This window comes from Malaclemys terrapin, chromosome 2 (genome assembly GCF_027887155.1).
Source record: "Malaclemys terrapin pileata isolate rMalTer1 chromosome 2, rMalTer1.hap1, whole genome shotgun sequence".
Taxonomy (NCBI): domain Eukaryota; kingdom Metazoa; phylum Chordata; order Testudines; family Emydidae; genus Malaclemys; species Malaclemys terrapin.
This window is the reverse complement of record NC_071506.1, coordinates 87,188,556-87,205,179: the sequence shown is the minus strand read 5'-3', so window position 1 is coordinate 87,205,179 and position 16,624 is coordinate 87,188,556. Positions and strand designations below refer to the sequence as shown.

The 16,624-nt window shown below is 40.2% G+C and overlaps 1 protein-coding gene across 9 annotated transcripts in view; it reads right to left on the bottom strand.

Moving 5' to 3' along the window:
• Positions 1–229: 229 nt before the first annotated feature.
• The window catches only part of PTPRM (protein tyrosine phosphatase receptor type M), a 691,593-nt gene continuing 675,198 nt past the window's right edge, over positions 230–16,624 (bottom strand). For all 9 annotated transcript variants that reach the window (XM_054018880.1, XM_054018881.1, XM_054018883.1 and 6 more), the window contains 4 exons: positions 12,499–12,624; positions 10,032–10,195; positions 7,631–7,766; positions 230–1,005 (listed from right to left, as the gene is read on the bottom strand). In XM_054018880.1, coding sequence (XP_053874855.1) covers positions 952–1,005; positions 7,631–7,766; positions 10,032–10,195; positions 12,499–12,624 — 480 coding nt within the window. In that variant the 3' untranslated portion in view covers positions 230–951. The remainder of the gene's footprint in view (positions 1,006–7,630; positions 7,767–10,031; positions 10,196–12,498; positions 12,625–16,624) is intronic.

Below are 16,624 nucleotides of genomic sequence, written 5' to 3'. Positions count from 1 at the left end.
GATGTGCCAAATTACCTTTAGAGATGGCTCGGCACTTTTGAGAACAGAGCCTTTTATGGGGTTCAACTGAAGGCAATTACATGCCATGAAATACTATAAATTAAACGAGATTTTATCATGTAAGTAATTATTTATTGAGCTGAGAATCCATAGAAGGTAAACAAATGTTTATAATATCATACAGTAAGCATTTCCAGGGCTTAATAAAAATGATTGTCACTCACTGTGCTTCACAAAAAATTTCTTTTAATGAATAAATAATTTGATGAAATCAAAAAATATTTACAATATAGACAAATGAAAAAAGCTTTGGATATATTAATCTGAGCATCCTGTATTTTGCATGTTCTAACTGTATTTCTATCAAGACTGCCTCTGAAATGATACAAACTGGACAGAAACTGCAACTCAACAAAGTTAATGGGGTTTGTTACATGTGTATCCATTAGTTCAAATAAGCTACATATGCTTCATTTAATATGCATGTGTTAGAATACAAATATAACTAAAATCATATATTATCAGAATGTTAGACAGCATTCTCCACAAAACAGAAATGTACACTAGGCTGTGACAATAACAGAGGATCACAGGCAACAAAATATAACAGAAAAATACAAATTCCTTCATAAGAATATAATTGTGCTCTTTAATTTACCAGATGGACTATGCTGCTCTACCAAGTTGATGGTTTTGCATAAATGCAGCATCCAACAACCACCATGTGTTTGTGTATGTGTTTGTATGTGTATCAAGCAGCGGCATTACAGTGGAAATTGGGCAGTGCAAGCAGTTTTTATAAACACTTTCTCCAGCTCTTAAAAAGAGCCAATTATACAAAGCAATAGAAGCATAACACTGAGAAGTCTTCATCTCATATACATAAATATCATGAAACAACTTGCTTTGTTTGTGGTGGTGAGAGGAGCTTTATCACTGTTGTTTGTGCGATCAGCCAGAATTCAAGTATTCCAAAGCCACTTCATAGCAGAATTTGTATTGATCCTGAAAAATCAACAGAAACAACCCCCCACAAAGTCATTCACAGAAGAAATTTAATTAAGGGCTTCAGTATTTCTGTTCTATTAAAATTATTTACTATCAGACATGGTCAGCGTGAATGAGTTTGCAAAAGCAATTTATATTTAGATAAGAAAAGCTTCACACTATTAATTCAATAGTACATACAGTAACTGACATTGCTGATCATACTATAACAATTTAGTTATGCAAACGTGCCTACAATGGGAACTTTGGAAACCAGTAAACAAACTGACTTGTAAACCTTTAGTAACCTGTCCAAAAACTCATACGCAATAGATATTGGAATTCCTTTGTGGTAAAATTTATGTTAAAATAGGCCTGGTTTCTACTGTTTTCCAGTTCATAAGTTTTATTTTATTTTTGTCTATGAACTCACTCAGTTTTTTTTATTACTCCTCCTCTACACCTAATTCAGAATCCCCACAAACCCACACTCCAGTTATTTTTCCTCTCACACTGAAGCACATACCTGAGGTATTGAGTTTTACTGCCACATAAGGGGTATTTTCAGCTACCAAACTGTCTTTGCACATAGGCCTGTGCTTATAGTGAAGTGGGGCCATCTGGAACTAGGGGAGCAACCCAGCACAATCCCTGAAGAAGCACCCTGGTGCAGGAGTGGAGAGTTATATGGGCCTGTGGTGCCCATGCTCCAGGAATATTCAGGGCCTGGGGGCCCAGCTCCACCAATGTTCGGGGTCGAGTGTCTGCCCCAGCCCCGCCTGCTGCCCCCGCATGGCTTGCCTGGAGCATCTCCTGGCCTCGCCTGCCGCCCCCAGGCAATTTAAAAGGGCTGGGGGCCCCCGGCTGCTGCCGCCACCACCAGCAGTGCAGCAGGGTTAAGGTGGCTTCCTGCCTGGCCTCACTCCGCGCCGCTCCTGGAAGTGACTGGAATGGCCCTATGGCCCCGGGAAGGGGGGAGTGTGTCCGTTCCAAGCTCCGCAGGTCCCATTGGCCGGGAACTGTGGCCAATAGCTGCATGGGTGGTGTCTGTGGGCAGTGGCACATAGAGACCCTCTGAGCCCCCCCCGCCGCCCCACCAGGAGCTGCTGCCAGAGGGGTGTGCGGGTCGTTTTCTGGAGCCGCTCGAGGTAAGGGCTGCACCCCTCACCCTCTCCCACACCCCAACCCCTTGCCCCAGCCCAGAGCCTGCACCGTGCACCCAAACTCCCTCCCAGAGCCTTAGGCAGGTGTGTGTGTGTGGGGGGACTTGGACCCGTTCTGGGCACCACCAAAAATTATACAAACCTGCCACCCCTGCCCTGGTGAGCAAATGGTGTGTGCATGTCACAGAGGTGGAGGAAGAGACAGGACTACTTTGCACTTCCCCTTTTCACCTCCAGGGACACAGAGGGACTGCAAGGGTCTGGCTCTTATACTTCCCTGCTGGCCACTCATCCACATATGGGCGAGGCACATTCTAGTCTTCTGAGCTGTTGTACAAGGCGTGGTAGGTAACTCTGAGGGTTCTGTGTTTTGTGTCCATTTCTTTTTATGTTTCTACTAACTTTATTTTGTAAAATTATAAACATTTAAATGTAACAAAAAGCTGATAAGACATGGCTGTTATTCCACTAAATCGAAGTGTGAGCTGTTCTGATTTCCAAAAATTAAGTGTCAATGTACCGCCAACTAGATATCATTTTCTGTCAATGGAGTAAGCACTGCCTCTATCATATGCACTTTCATTAAGTAATAAAACCTGATAGCTCATGTGCTGTTGCGTAGTAATAATGACATAGCTAGCTGGTTGACAGCACCTCAGCCTTTACCTTTATGCTGAACACCATAGGTAGGTAGGATATCATTATACTTCAGTATTCGTCTTCTTTTGCCTGAAGCAAACATTTGAGGGGATTCTGTCTATTGTCCACTCAAGTCACACATGCAACTCTGAGTCACATGTTTATTGAGAAAAGCATGTACCTGAATGATTTCAATAGCTACTTTTGCATCAGAACAGAAGAAGAAAAGAAGCCAACAGCAATTGTTTAAAACAAAGAGATGTATTTTCCTGATGCCTTCATTTTGCAGCTGCCACTTTAAAAGTTAAGGAACAAAGTTGTTTGGACTTAAACCACCACGGTTGTGAGTGAGTGTACTGAAGGATTTAAGATCCTGCAGGGTCACATAAACTGTGGTGTATTTGGATCTCTTTTGAACCAGGAAAAAAAAAAACAGAAATATGGGGTAAATTATATCTTTACTATTTTACTGCATATGTGTAGGTGACTAAATCACAGTCATGTTATCATTATGGAACACACACTGGGACGATGATCAACCAGCCAACCGCTCTCATTTTTTCCAAGCTCATTTTATAGTGATTTACTGATTCAGCAGAATAACTGGCATTTCCAGTAAATGCAAGCCCTAGATAACTGCCTTATAGAATAGACACTATTATTCCCCCATGCCCACTGCTGTGTGTCCTTTGCACATTTTACTATTTGTTTGATGATAAATATTAAAAACCTTTTTATGTTACCTCGCTTCAGAAAGGCATATTTATATGGAGCACATATTGGTAGACCCAGTAATGCTTATTATGAAACTCTTTGACATGCTTCAGTAAAGATACCCTAGAGCTAAATGTTACATGTATATTATAACTATAGAATTTCATGAATTTTCTGTTTGTTAGATGAATGTGTGACTCAGATTTTTGTGCTCCCAGGAAATTGGAAAGGTTCAATGAAATTAGGAGATGAATCTATAAATACGCACCACAAAGAGTATCCTTAATCCAGTGAGAAAACGTATAACAATATTTACACAGCAATCCTGGAACTCCTCTCATGAAACACTGTAGCACTAACAATCCTGTGCGTTTATAGATTTGATATCCTGTGAAGAATGGCAAGCACTTTACAAAGGTGGGTAAGCCTTAATATCCTTATTTTACAGATGGGGAAACTGAGAAAAAACTTTTTCACTCCTTAAAGGTCACAAAGCAAATGGTCAGTGGCCACATCAGGAAGAGAACCCGGATCTCCTGACACTAAGTCACTGCTTTCCACCACTACACAATGCTGGTCCTCACACACATTTTCAAACCAACTCATATGAATTGTTGCCATTTATTAAACTATATCCTCCTGTAGAGCATTGGACTGGGACTCAGGAGACTGGGGATCTATTCCACGGCCTTCTGGGTCACCTTGAGCAAGGCACTTCACCACTCTGTGTCTCAGTTTCCTCATGTGTAAAATGGAGATAATGAAGCTCACCTTTCTAAAGAGCTCTGAGATGGACTGATGAAAAGCACTGTAGAAGAGGTAGGCATTATTGTTGTTATACATATTTGTTTAAAAAAAGCTGGTATTTGATAAAAAATATTTGCTATTCGGTAAAAATAAAATAAAAAAAGTGTGGAGACCAATGTGGGGGTACATTCTCTGGCTGAGAAATCTGCTCCTGAAGGCCCATCTCAAACTGCGATTTATAGCTAGCATTTTCTACAACTGTATATTTCTACCCCATTTTATTTTTATTCCTGTGAAATAAATGAATCAGAAATCACTGAGATCTATGAATTTATCTGTAGGTGATGCATTGGGGGGGAGGGGGAGGGACACATGGGATCACATGCCCCCACAGAGTTCTGCCAGGGTGGGAGTTGGGCTGAGCACAGCTGTGGGGGACGTGCTGGGGAAAGGCACCGACACCATGTGCTCCCACTGAGCTCCGCTAGGTGGCACCTAGAGCAGGGAAGTAACATTAGGCTGGCAGTAGGCTCAACAGTGGAGCCTGCCTGGGGTGTGTGCAAGGCTACAGAAGGGAGCTTGGGGCAATGAGGGGGGAGGCAGCAGGGGCAGTGAGGGGATGGGTGCTTGGGGAGCCCATGGCAGGCAGTGGGGGCCAGGAGTGATGGGGGATGGGTGAGGGGCTCGGAGAAGCAGCAGGGGGAGGCGGGATTGGTGGGGGACTGGGGAAGAGGCAGCAGGGCAAGGGGAATGGGGAGGTGGGTGGGAGCTCAGTAATGGTCCAAACCAAAGCCACTTCACAAGAGTGTTGGGATTTGGAGCTCTGAACTGGCCCAATTATAAAAATAAACCTGAGCTGTGAAGTTGAAATCTGGACCTAGATCTGATCTTCCTCGTGTTTCTGAGTGGTTTGGATTTTGTGTCCTAGTTTTGGGTCCATCTCTAGTTAAAAGTGAACTGTAAAGAGAAAATGGAATTGCAGGCAAGCTCAGAAACATGACTTGAACGTCCCTGCTAACTGGGCTGCGCATAGGAGATTGATCACAGAAATCTGTTTTAATTTACTTTCCAAAAATTCTTTCAAACCACTGTCTGCCTGCCATGAAATCTGTTTTTCTAGGTTTGCTAATGATGCCCCATATTCACCATTCTATGGTACTATAGATACCAGAAGAGTCAGATGCCAGAAGAGACATCATAGCCACTAGGAGGGTTAGCATGAGATTTCTGATACTTGTGATGCCCAAGAGAGCCAATGTCTCCTTGTAAACCCAGAAGAGAGAGCAGATTCAAATGGAGAGGGAAAATAATTCTATAAGGTTAAAATAGAACTGATTCCTGACATAATTATTGGGTGCTGATTGGTTTGCAAATATCTCTGTTCTTCAAACTGATATAACACACCAGTGCAATCCAGAGCTTCTTCATGTGTAGCTCTCTTTTAGCACAATCTCCATTGGCCATTACATAGTATCATAAAATATGAACATCAAAAGTAGCTCTAGAAATCAAAACTCTTTTGTCTCTTGAGTACCTGCCCTGAACCCTGCTGCATACCACCAGAACCTTGAAATTTTGCCCCTTCCCCCCCCACGATCAGCAGTTACCAGTCACCTCTGACTTAAACTCACAGAGACCTGAGAACAGCAGTCATGCCAGGCACAAATCCACATCTACACGGACTGTGTGGAAAAGTAGGACATTTCTCTTTAAATCCAGCAAATAAAAAATTAGGAGTGTCCTGAGAGTTCTAAACTGAGGGACAGGCGCCAAATGAATGGCCTGCTCCCAACATCACGAAAGCTGGAAGGTCCCTCACCTCCAGATGACTGACAGTCTTACATTGTTACGGGGGGAGGGTTAGCTCAGTGGTTTGAGCATTGGCCTGCTAAACCCAGGGTTGTGACTTCAATCCTTGAGGGAACCACTTAGGGATCTGGGGCAAAATCAGTACTTGGTCCTGCTAGTGAAGGCAGGGGACTGGACTCGATGACCTTTCGGGGTCCCTTCGAGTTCTATGAGATAGGTATATCTCCATATTGCTAGCTTGCTTCCTCATAGTGGCAGCCTCAAACTCCCTGCTCATCTCATGCTGCTGGCAAAGTGCTGGTTCACCTCAGGACCCAGCTAGATGTCTCTCTCTTACTGGTGCCTGGCCTGAGAGAGGGATAGGAATTCACAGCAGTGGAGGTGGGGCACCTTGGTAGGTCTGAGGAGAAGGGGTTTCTTCAAAAGAGAGGTGGGGCATACTGGGACTTGCTGCAGCCAAAAATACGGACCTGGTCCTAGCGCACAGAAGGCAGAAACCCTCCCTCTTCCTAGCACATCACTCCTAAGTAGCTTGGCGAACCCACTAGCATTCACTATTCCTCAACGTGTTCAAACCTGAAGCCAGACTGGGAGTGGAGATCTCTCCTAAGAGTACAAGGGTGAGGGTGTCACAGTTTTGTGGGATCTCCCTGCCTCCTCCTTGGGATTTTAGAAAAGACGCCCAAACACAGCTCAGTCCCAATTAACCAATCCCCTACTGTCCAGAGTTTACACAGTTAACTCATACTGGGTTATGATTCCTGAAGTTACACAAATACTACATCTGTCATCAAAGCCAATCTGCTTTTAAAAAGCCAGACTCTAAAAGCAGTGCTTTTAAGGTATCCCGCCATAAAGTACAGTGGCACTGTCCCCCTTAATTCAATATCCTGTTTCTACATAGGTTTTGAAGGTCCTGAGACTATCACATTGAATTGGGGGGAACTGTACATCCTTCTCCCAGTACAGAACTATAAAGCAGAACATAACAGCCTGCTGATTTAAGCTGTCCTACAGCACTTGTGTCATAGCCGCTAGTGTTTCTGCAATTCTCCATCTAAAAGATTCAATAAAACGCTCTATAAGAAAATAATTGCATATGGCCCCTTGTTTCTGAACTCCTTTAATCTCTCTATGAGGTAGAGCAACCATAATTAAATGCAATATTCTGGATGTCAAACTGAAATTCATGGCTTTGATAAATATTAGGCGATTAAGCTATTTATAAAATATATAATTTGAAAATCTGGCATTTCATTTTACATTATTATTATTTCTGCTGTGCGATGACTGCTCTCCACATGGATCACATTGCCAGAAAGGCAAATTAATAAAGATGTTCTGTTGAAAGTTTTAAACTATTTCAAAAATTCACATGTACAGAGACAAAGTCTCCTAGGGAAGAAAGCAGTGTAAAAATACTCTTACAAGTGAAATGATTTCATTATTTCCTTTGAAAACAACTTGCATGCTTTCTCAACAACTCCCACTGAAAATCTTGGAAATCTCCCCAAGTTTTATGATAAAAGGAAACATTTTCTATTTAGTGGTGCAGTTAAAAAAGCTCATACCAGAAGGTCCACCATGTTAGGCTTATTATTTCTCAGTGTCTTCACAGCATGGAATACATCAACTGCCCTCTGGTGCCGAAGCATTTCACAAACAATGCTGATTGCACAAAATGTCCCACTGCGGCCACCTCCGTTTCTACAATAAAAGTGATAAAATGGCTCCATTACTCATGACTGTATGTTACTAGTTCTCATACTGTGTCTAAATGTTCTACAAGACGTGCGATGCAAATACTGGTGAACCAATGGCTATTAATGCCTCTGAACTCTAAGAAGGATGCAATTTCTAATTAAAGCAAATAGGCTGAATTATCCAACACGTATGCTACAGAATCCATCAGCTTGGAAGCCTGAGGGTAACAGAGGGTTTCAAAGTCTTTTCTATTAATTCATAAATCTGAAGAACAAAGTAACTATTTGGAAAATAGAATAGAGACAGAGGGTCCTGATTCTCATTCACACTAAGGGTAGGTCTACACTACCCGGTAGTTTGGCGGCAAGCAAATCGAACTTCTGGGTTCGACTTATCGCGTCTTGTCTGGACGAGATAAGTCGAACCCGGAAGTGCTCGCCGTCGACTGCGGTACTCCAGCTCGGCGAGAGGAGTACCGCGAAGTTGACGGGGGAGCCTGCCTGCCGCGTCTGGACCGAGGTAAGTGCGAACTAAGGTACTTCGAACTTCAGCTACGTTATTCACGTAGCTGAAGTTGCGTACTTTAGTTCGAATTGGGGGGTTAGTGTAGACCAGGCCTAAGGCTCCATTCCCTTGCTCTGACCGTGCAAAGTGCAGTAAATTATATTTCTGTTCAATCTGAGCCCCTTTACATTTACACAGCAACCTTAGTGTAATGAGAGTCAGACTCAGAAATGCTAAAACATTAAACAGATTTTGGAGTCTGGTTTTGAGTTGGTTACAAGTTTTTCTATTCTAGGTTATGGTGCCTTATTTCTGGACTCAAAGGTTCCCAGGTAACAGTAAAAGCCCTGCCCAAGTTGTCTTATAATTTGTATTGATAGCTGTACTCTTAACATAGCCATTAGGTGGTGCTGCAATATCCCACTACATTTTACCTGTACCTTGTGGCATTAGGTACAGGCATTACATTCACTGCATGGAAATGAGTGCTTTAACAACTGTATGTTCCCCCCATCATCCATAGTTTCAGAAGATGAGAACTCACACTGACTTGCTAACTAGAAGCCAGGCATAAATGTTCATAGGCATGATCAAATATAGTATTTAATAGTGTTTTATCTTCAACTATTTTTAATCTTCAAGAGAATCTCTTTCTGGAAACCCTATTATTTCTACACTATTCTAATCTGAGTACTTCCCTGGAAATAATAAACCTTAATAATTACCAGAGTGCAGACTAGTTAGCTAGCGGGTCTTTCAAACTAGCATTCACAAATGGTTGATTTTCAAAGGAAGCTACAAAATCGCACATCTGTCACATCCAGGCAGTATGAAAAGAACGCTCTCTGCTGCCAAAACATTGGCTGATATTGTGGGACTCTGAGAATTTTCATTAAACTAAAGTCATTTAAAAGGATTATGTCAGAGCTTTTTTCTTTTCTCTGCTGCCTGGAAATGACGCGTGCGTGATGTGGTACGACTATTTAATATCATCAGCAACTATAGCGATAACAGTAATTTGCACTTCAAAAGGGCCTTTCAGCTGAGGATCTCAAAACATTAATTAGTTAAACCACACAATACTCCTTTGATGTCAGTATCATTATCCCCATTCTACAGATGGGGAAACTAAAGCACAAAAAGATTGAATGACTTGTGCAGGTCAGTGTTTAAGTGGGCAATAGTAGTAAACTTGCAGTTTTCATCTGTAGTTACTAATTTGTATTACATATAAACAGAACGGTCAGAAAGTTATTTTCTAATTTAGGTCCCAATTCATGAAAGCACTTAAGAGTGTGTGTAATTCCATCACTAATCAGGGCAGCACTTAAACCAATGCTTAATTGAACAGGAATGCTTTCCTGAATTGCAGCCTCAATTAATGAGAACTCAATCCTCTGTGGGAGCTGAGGGAAAACAGCACATGGCAGGTTTTAAGTCCTAAGAGAGGAATAGTGGGCAGATTAAGAACTTGTACCTCCACATGGAGCAGTGTAAACTTGAGGCCCTCGTGCATATATACAAGGCCCTCAGGCAAGAGGCTTTCAGATTTCTCCCAAAGAACATGAATGGAAACCCCACTTTCCCACAAATGATAAACCTTCATGAGCTTCCACTGTTTTTCAATGAGGTGCTGGTGTAATTCAGTTCCAGATTATAGGATAAATTACAAGGATGCCTCTTATCTTCATGCAAATCCTTTAAAACTTGAAGTACAATAAATATTCATACTACCCCCTTGCTTTCCTACCTTCAAATACTTACAAACAATGTACGACTGTACGTCCTTCTCCTCCATTGTATTCTTCCTGCCATTTCTCCACCTGACGTATTTGTTTCAAGAAAGAACGTTTGGACACTGGAGTATCTCTGTACATGGGCCATCCCAGGAACTGAAACTGTTGCACCATTCGATACCCATCTTGGGGCTGCAAAGATCCGAACAACAAGCAAGAAAAAAGCGAAGGCATTATTTACATTATATTCAAATGGCATACAATTTAAACATTCTCATCAAAGTTACTAAAGGACATCATTGCTTACAAATTACTAAAGTAATTTCAACTGCCCGTGAGAGTTATGGCTTTTAATCTCCAACAGAGTTATTAAGCATAAGATGTTTTAAATAGCAGGATATACAAAGAGACTAGAGCAGAACAATGGTACAGCTGCAAGAGTCAAGTAAATGATGATTTAATATTATAGTAGTCACTCGATAGCAAAGTGAGAGTCACAATACAATTTCAATTATAACCTCTGGTTTTTCACATGCTCATAACTTTCAGCTTTTTGGAAGAAACTTCCCACGTTTCTCTCATTTTAAAAAGAAAGTTTGAGCAAAATCTTTCAAGCCATTTTGAGGAAAGCAGGAGTGAAAAAAATAAACTTCTGTTTAAAAAAAATCAAAGTGCACTTTATTAACTGGGCTATGCATAAACTCCCGAGATAAATAGTTCTGAAGAGTGGCTTTGCTATATCAATTACTGCATGGAATAAAAACCCAGAAGTGTTTACATGACAATGTTGTTGTTATTGCTGTTACACAGTAGTAATAGAGAGGGTATCAGATTAACAAGAGAAGGGACTACAGCAGAGCTGAGGCAGAGTAAATTTTGATTGTCATAGAATCATAGAAGTGTAGTACTGGAAGGGACATCAATAGGTCATCAAGTCCAGTCCCCTGTACTCAAGGCTTATATGGGATGTGCCTGCTTTCTGTCAAAATTTGGAACCTATTGCACCCCCGGCCGGTCCCTTCCCTCTGACTGCCCCTCCCCTAAAAATAGGATTAATATTGATCAGTGACTATTAAAATCAAACATCCTATTAACATTTCATGGGTTCTTGGATTTTACTCATCAAAAATCACTGGGGAGTTCAAGGCCCTAGAAATCTGAAAGACTGGGGAGTGCAGGCTTATTCACTGGCTCCTTGGACTGGGAAGTAGGGCTCCAGGTACCTCTTTGGCTCTTCCCTCTCTTGTTGGGGGAGCAGGTCACAGGACTTGTCTTTGCTTGTTCTGGGGAGGACTGGTCCTCAGTGCAATCCATGACCTCACAGACTGACTAGGGAGTGCTGCCCATTCTTTCCAATGTCTCCTCAGTTTTGGGAGGAGGGACCAGTCCATTTCACTGGGCCCTCTCTGCCTGGATGGGATGGAATGCCTGATCTGCTTCATGGTCTCTCTCAACCTGGCTTAAGTGGATGTCTGCTGTCTTCAGGAGGTATGGTTGCAATACATAATCACACCACATTAGTATCTTTATAAAGTGCTCACTTCTTTGAAATGCACATATATTAAAAGGTGCACTTAAAGGAGTGTGCACTTCATAGAGATCTTGGTACAGTATTTACAAGAAACAAGCCTATCTCTCAAAGAAGAGGGTATTGGTGCATTTAGTTTTTTTCTTTATTTAAAGCGCCAGGACATTCGGTGCAGACTATGATAAGGCTGCACTCTTCAAGTACAAGTGTAAAAAAATGCAGACGTTAAAGGCCTCCATTTTCAAAAATGACCTGGTGAGTTTTGGAGGCCCAACTTGAGACATGTTAAAAGAACCTGTTTTTCAGGGTTAGGTGCTCAGTGCTTTCTGGCAATTACATCCCTTTAAGATGTTTCAAGTTGGGAACTTCAAAGTTAAGGTACCCCAAATCACAGCTCATTTTTAGGTCATGATTCTTGCATCAAAGTAAAGTTGCTCGTAAAGCCCTTGGTTTTTATTTTTTGTTACATTTATTCAATACATTAACACAATGTATTTTAAAACAAACAGAATTATATGCACAACAAAATATGCAATGTGGGCTAACTGCTGTAACAATATTAATTTCTGCAAATCCTGCTTAACAGTACAATCTTAATGCTGTATTCTTCTCATGTGAATGTAATAGACATAAAAAAGGCATATGGTAGAAAAATGTCTTTATTCTGATTACATGTACATGGCCTTATTCTGATTCTATGTATGAACCATATATATAAAAGCTTGTTCTCAAACAGACTTTGGAGTGTGAGGTGCTTTTGCATGTTTAATCTTTACTTTTATAACCTCAGTAAGATTTGCTCATTACCTTCAATTTTACTGAGTTATACACATTCTATTTTATTAATATATAGTCCTGATTAAAACTAACCGGATATTTGAAGGAAAGATTTCTTAGTTAACATTTCCCCCCGTCAATCCAAATTATTAAGTTTAAAAAAAAGAGAGAAACTGAATAAGGTTCTTACTCTTGCTGCATTATAAATTCGGAATATCCGGCTGATTATGTCTTCTTCTAAATCAGCTGATACAAATTCCACCTGAATGGGACCATGTCGATGCACCCCATTTTCTGGCCAGTACTGGGGACACAACTACAGGAGATCAAAATCACAGACAAGCACAGTTATTTATAAGAACACTGATATCTTGTAACATCCCTGGAGAATGCATTTTTCTTGTCTTTGACTATGGATTGTTTCATTTATATTTTTGTCTTTTTAAAGTGTTACAAAAATTCTCAAACACATTATTATAAAATTGTAGTTTCTCACTCTCTGAGCCAGTTTTTTCAGTATTCCAACTTTACTTTTGCAGAACAAATTTAACCAAATAAATTCTTAAGTAACTGAACCTCATATTGGCTCATTGCTGTATTCTTAACTCTTTGGTGTTTGGAGTTGCACATTTTTGACAGTCAACATCAATTCAACATTAGGATATGATGGGATGTGGGGATGCTGTTGAACGACATCACATTTAGGGTGTGCTGCAAGTACAGGACCAAAGGTCTGATATCTTAAAGTGTTCTAAGTGTGTTGATATCAGTTCATAACCACAGCGGAATGTGTTATTGCTGTTATAAAGGTATAGCTATTCTCAAAACTCCAGAGCCTAAATTCTGTTCTCAGTTTAGCTCCAGACCAGTGAACTGGCTAAAATCAGCATTGCTTGAAATTTTCAGTGACCAGTCAGTCTTATGTTTGTGAATGTCACTTTGCAGTAGAAAATGTGAACTCACTTATGTCCAGAAATACGTTAGTGGTGGATACCTAGAGATCACGGAAGAATATTAATATGTAACTTGAACAATTTAAGTGTCCAATAAAAAATTTATGGCTTAATCCTGAAATGAATCACCTGACACTTGGTCTTCTACCCCTAATACTTTAAAGATTAATTCAACACTTTGATGGGGATTCTCAGAATTGCCCTCTATATTCTATGTTCACTTTCTGGGATATTTAGATTTGCAGTGTTGTTGTGGCTGTGTTGGTCCCAGGACATTAGAGAGACAAGGTGGATGAGGTGATATCTTTTATTGGACCAACTTCTGTTGGGGAAAGAGACAAGTTTTCAAGCTTACCGAAGAAGAGCTCTGTATAAGCTCAAAAGATTTTCTTTCACCAACAGAAATTGGTCGAATAAAAGATATTACCTCACCTACCAGGGATATCTATAGAAGTTCATGGCCAGGCATGCAGCAAAATTAAGTATGTGAATGAGCAAACTTATGCTTGCTTGCAGGAGCATTGATCTCATCTTTTAAAACTTAATTTTATTCAAAAAAGTAGCAGTGGTCTTCATTCTGCTGGAATGTTGCTGGTGATCTGCAGCTGAGCTGACAAATCAGACATGCTACAGCTGTTGTTTTGCACTTCTTGTAACACTCATCCCTCAACAGAGCCACTCACAAATTACTGCATTTTAGGAAAACGTGGCCATTTAAAACAGAGTAAAAATAGGACAAAGTCTGATTTGCATATCAGTTCAATTTAACAAATTAAAAACAAAAAAAAATCCAATTAGGAAAATGTATTTTCTTTTTTAAAACACTCTACATTCACAGCTCACACTGATGAGCAAATTACTTTTAGACTCTGCTCTGAATCTTAATCATGTTTTCATTATGAAATACACTTATTTGTATTGAGTAACAAACTACAATGAATACAGATAGCTAATGTAGATTTCCAACATGCTGTACAACTCACTGTAGGTCCTTCCATTATGTAGTAATACCATTCCAATGGGTTTTTGAAAAATACTTAAAAATCATATAAAGGCTAAGATGTTTGGCACAGCAGTTGTAGGAATCCATGATTTTCAAGTATGTAGGACATTTGGGTTGAGGTTTTTTTTGTGAATGTGAGTGGTTGGAAGTATGTGATGGTATCAACTTTTTTAGGGTAGATGCTTAGGGTTTGATTTCTTAGGGAGGCAAGGAATTCCCCCTAAACTGTAGTATATATACAGCAGCTGCAGCAGATCCACATGGCTACGATGTAGCAGCCATGGCCATTCATAAAATGGACTATCTTGAATGGTTCCTTGCAAATCTTCCTTTGACAAGAGTCAGTACAGGAAGATTGAGGCTTCTTAAATCTGTCTAAATTTCATCTTCCAACTTCATTTGTGTTCGGCCTCATGTCTACTAGCTTCGACCTCAGCTCTACAAACCTTCTATAAAAGCATACCTTCTTCTGCATGCTGGACATGAACCCCCCACCACTGCAATCGTCTTGTTCTCCACTGGGCAAGACTGCAACTTCCTGGGATCGTCTAAATATCTCTTCATTTGTGACAAAACCATCTCAACATATATTAAGAATGTGCCATAACTTTTGCCATTAAAAACTATTTATTTTCCTCTCCTATGATTTATTTTTAATGGCCATGATTCTGCTCCACATAGCAGGGTTGTCGTCACTATCGTGTTGAACACTCGTGTCTTAGATGTCACAGAGACATCCTGCCACACAGAGGCCTGTGAAGATTCTGAAATGCCACTGATGCAAGATCAATTTGACATGTGAATTCTTTGGTTATAGAACCTCCTGCTGTCAACCAACTACCCAGATAGATCAAACTATTCACCCATTCAATGTCACTGCCGTCTACATGCAGCATCAGCAGGCCATTCACTTCCATTTTACACTAAGCATGCATAGCATTGGTTTTATCACCATTGATCTTAAGTCCCATAGATTTTGCAATTTTTTGTAGCTCTTCCAGCATTAGCTATAGTTGGTCAGTAGTCATTTCAAGTAAGGAAATATCATCTGCATACTCAAGAGCCTAAATTTTGCAACTCCTACTTGGACCTCAATCAGTTTTGGATTGGAAGAGGGGCTGTAGCATTCCTTTTTTCCAAAAGGGAGAGTGATTAGTTTGCTCAGATTATAGGGGAATAATGCTCCTGTCAGTGTCAGGGAAGGTGTTTATGACCACACTACTGAACAGACTGAAATTGTGCCTTAAACCAAAAATGACAGATAACTAGTGTGGTTTCCGTACTGGTCAATTTACAATCTCTGCTATATATGCTCTGTGAAATGTTACTGAAAAACGACTAGGGCAACAAAAGACAGTTAACATCATGTTTGTAGACCTTGTAGCTGGTTTTGACTCAGTGCACCAATCACCCCTGTGAATAATGATACACCAGTATGGGGTGCCTGAGGACTTAATGTTCCTAGTGGACAAACTACCATGGTATGTTTAGCTATGTGAGGGTCAATGGCTGTACTACAGACCAGTTTCCAGCAGAATCAGGAGTGCACCAGGATTGATTCCTCTTACCTATGTCATTTAATGTTCTAACAGAGTATCTGATGTAGTGTATTACGGTAATATGCAAATACATTATATAGAAATAAATATATAAATAATGATTATGATAATAATTAGTAATAAAGCTGAATGACAACGCGTGGTTTTCAATAAACTGGGCCCTCTTTTCCCTTCTTTTTGCTTTTTGAGTTTTGAGATTTATTCCTAATGAAAAGCTTGTCACTTACATTGGAGAAAAAAGTTTAATGAATTGCAAAGACAGGTATATTACCTGACACATTATATATCCCAATAGCTTTTAATAGTGAGTAAGGCCAATAAATGCCTAAAATAGCGAAACACTATTATACATTCAAAACACAGCCTACAAATTCAAAAACGTGGTGTAGCAGTTACTAAAAGTCTGACTCCTCAGAGTGTTTCCTCATTCACGCTGAAAATAACCTCAGACTCATGAATAAAAGTTTTGTCTTTAATTTCTAGACAGGTAAGAGTGGTTAGGGATTCAGAAGTTTAGTATTTAAGACAGTGTTTGGAATTTATAGGCACTTTTTTGAAAGCCCACGTTGAAAACTTTTTTGTTTTTTAAAACAAAAACTTCATGTTAAACATGAAATAAAAGTGAGCATTTTTCTGTGTATGACTTAAACTTATTAAAAAAAAGATTCTTGAACACATCAGGAATAAACATCACATGCAGCATATTACAACGTATTAATGTTGGCCTTACTTTAACCAAATATCAAAAGCATTTTAGAACATTTATATAGTAGGGTCTTGTTCACTGCATTGCTCCCATTT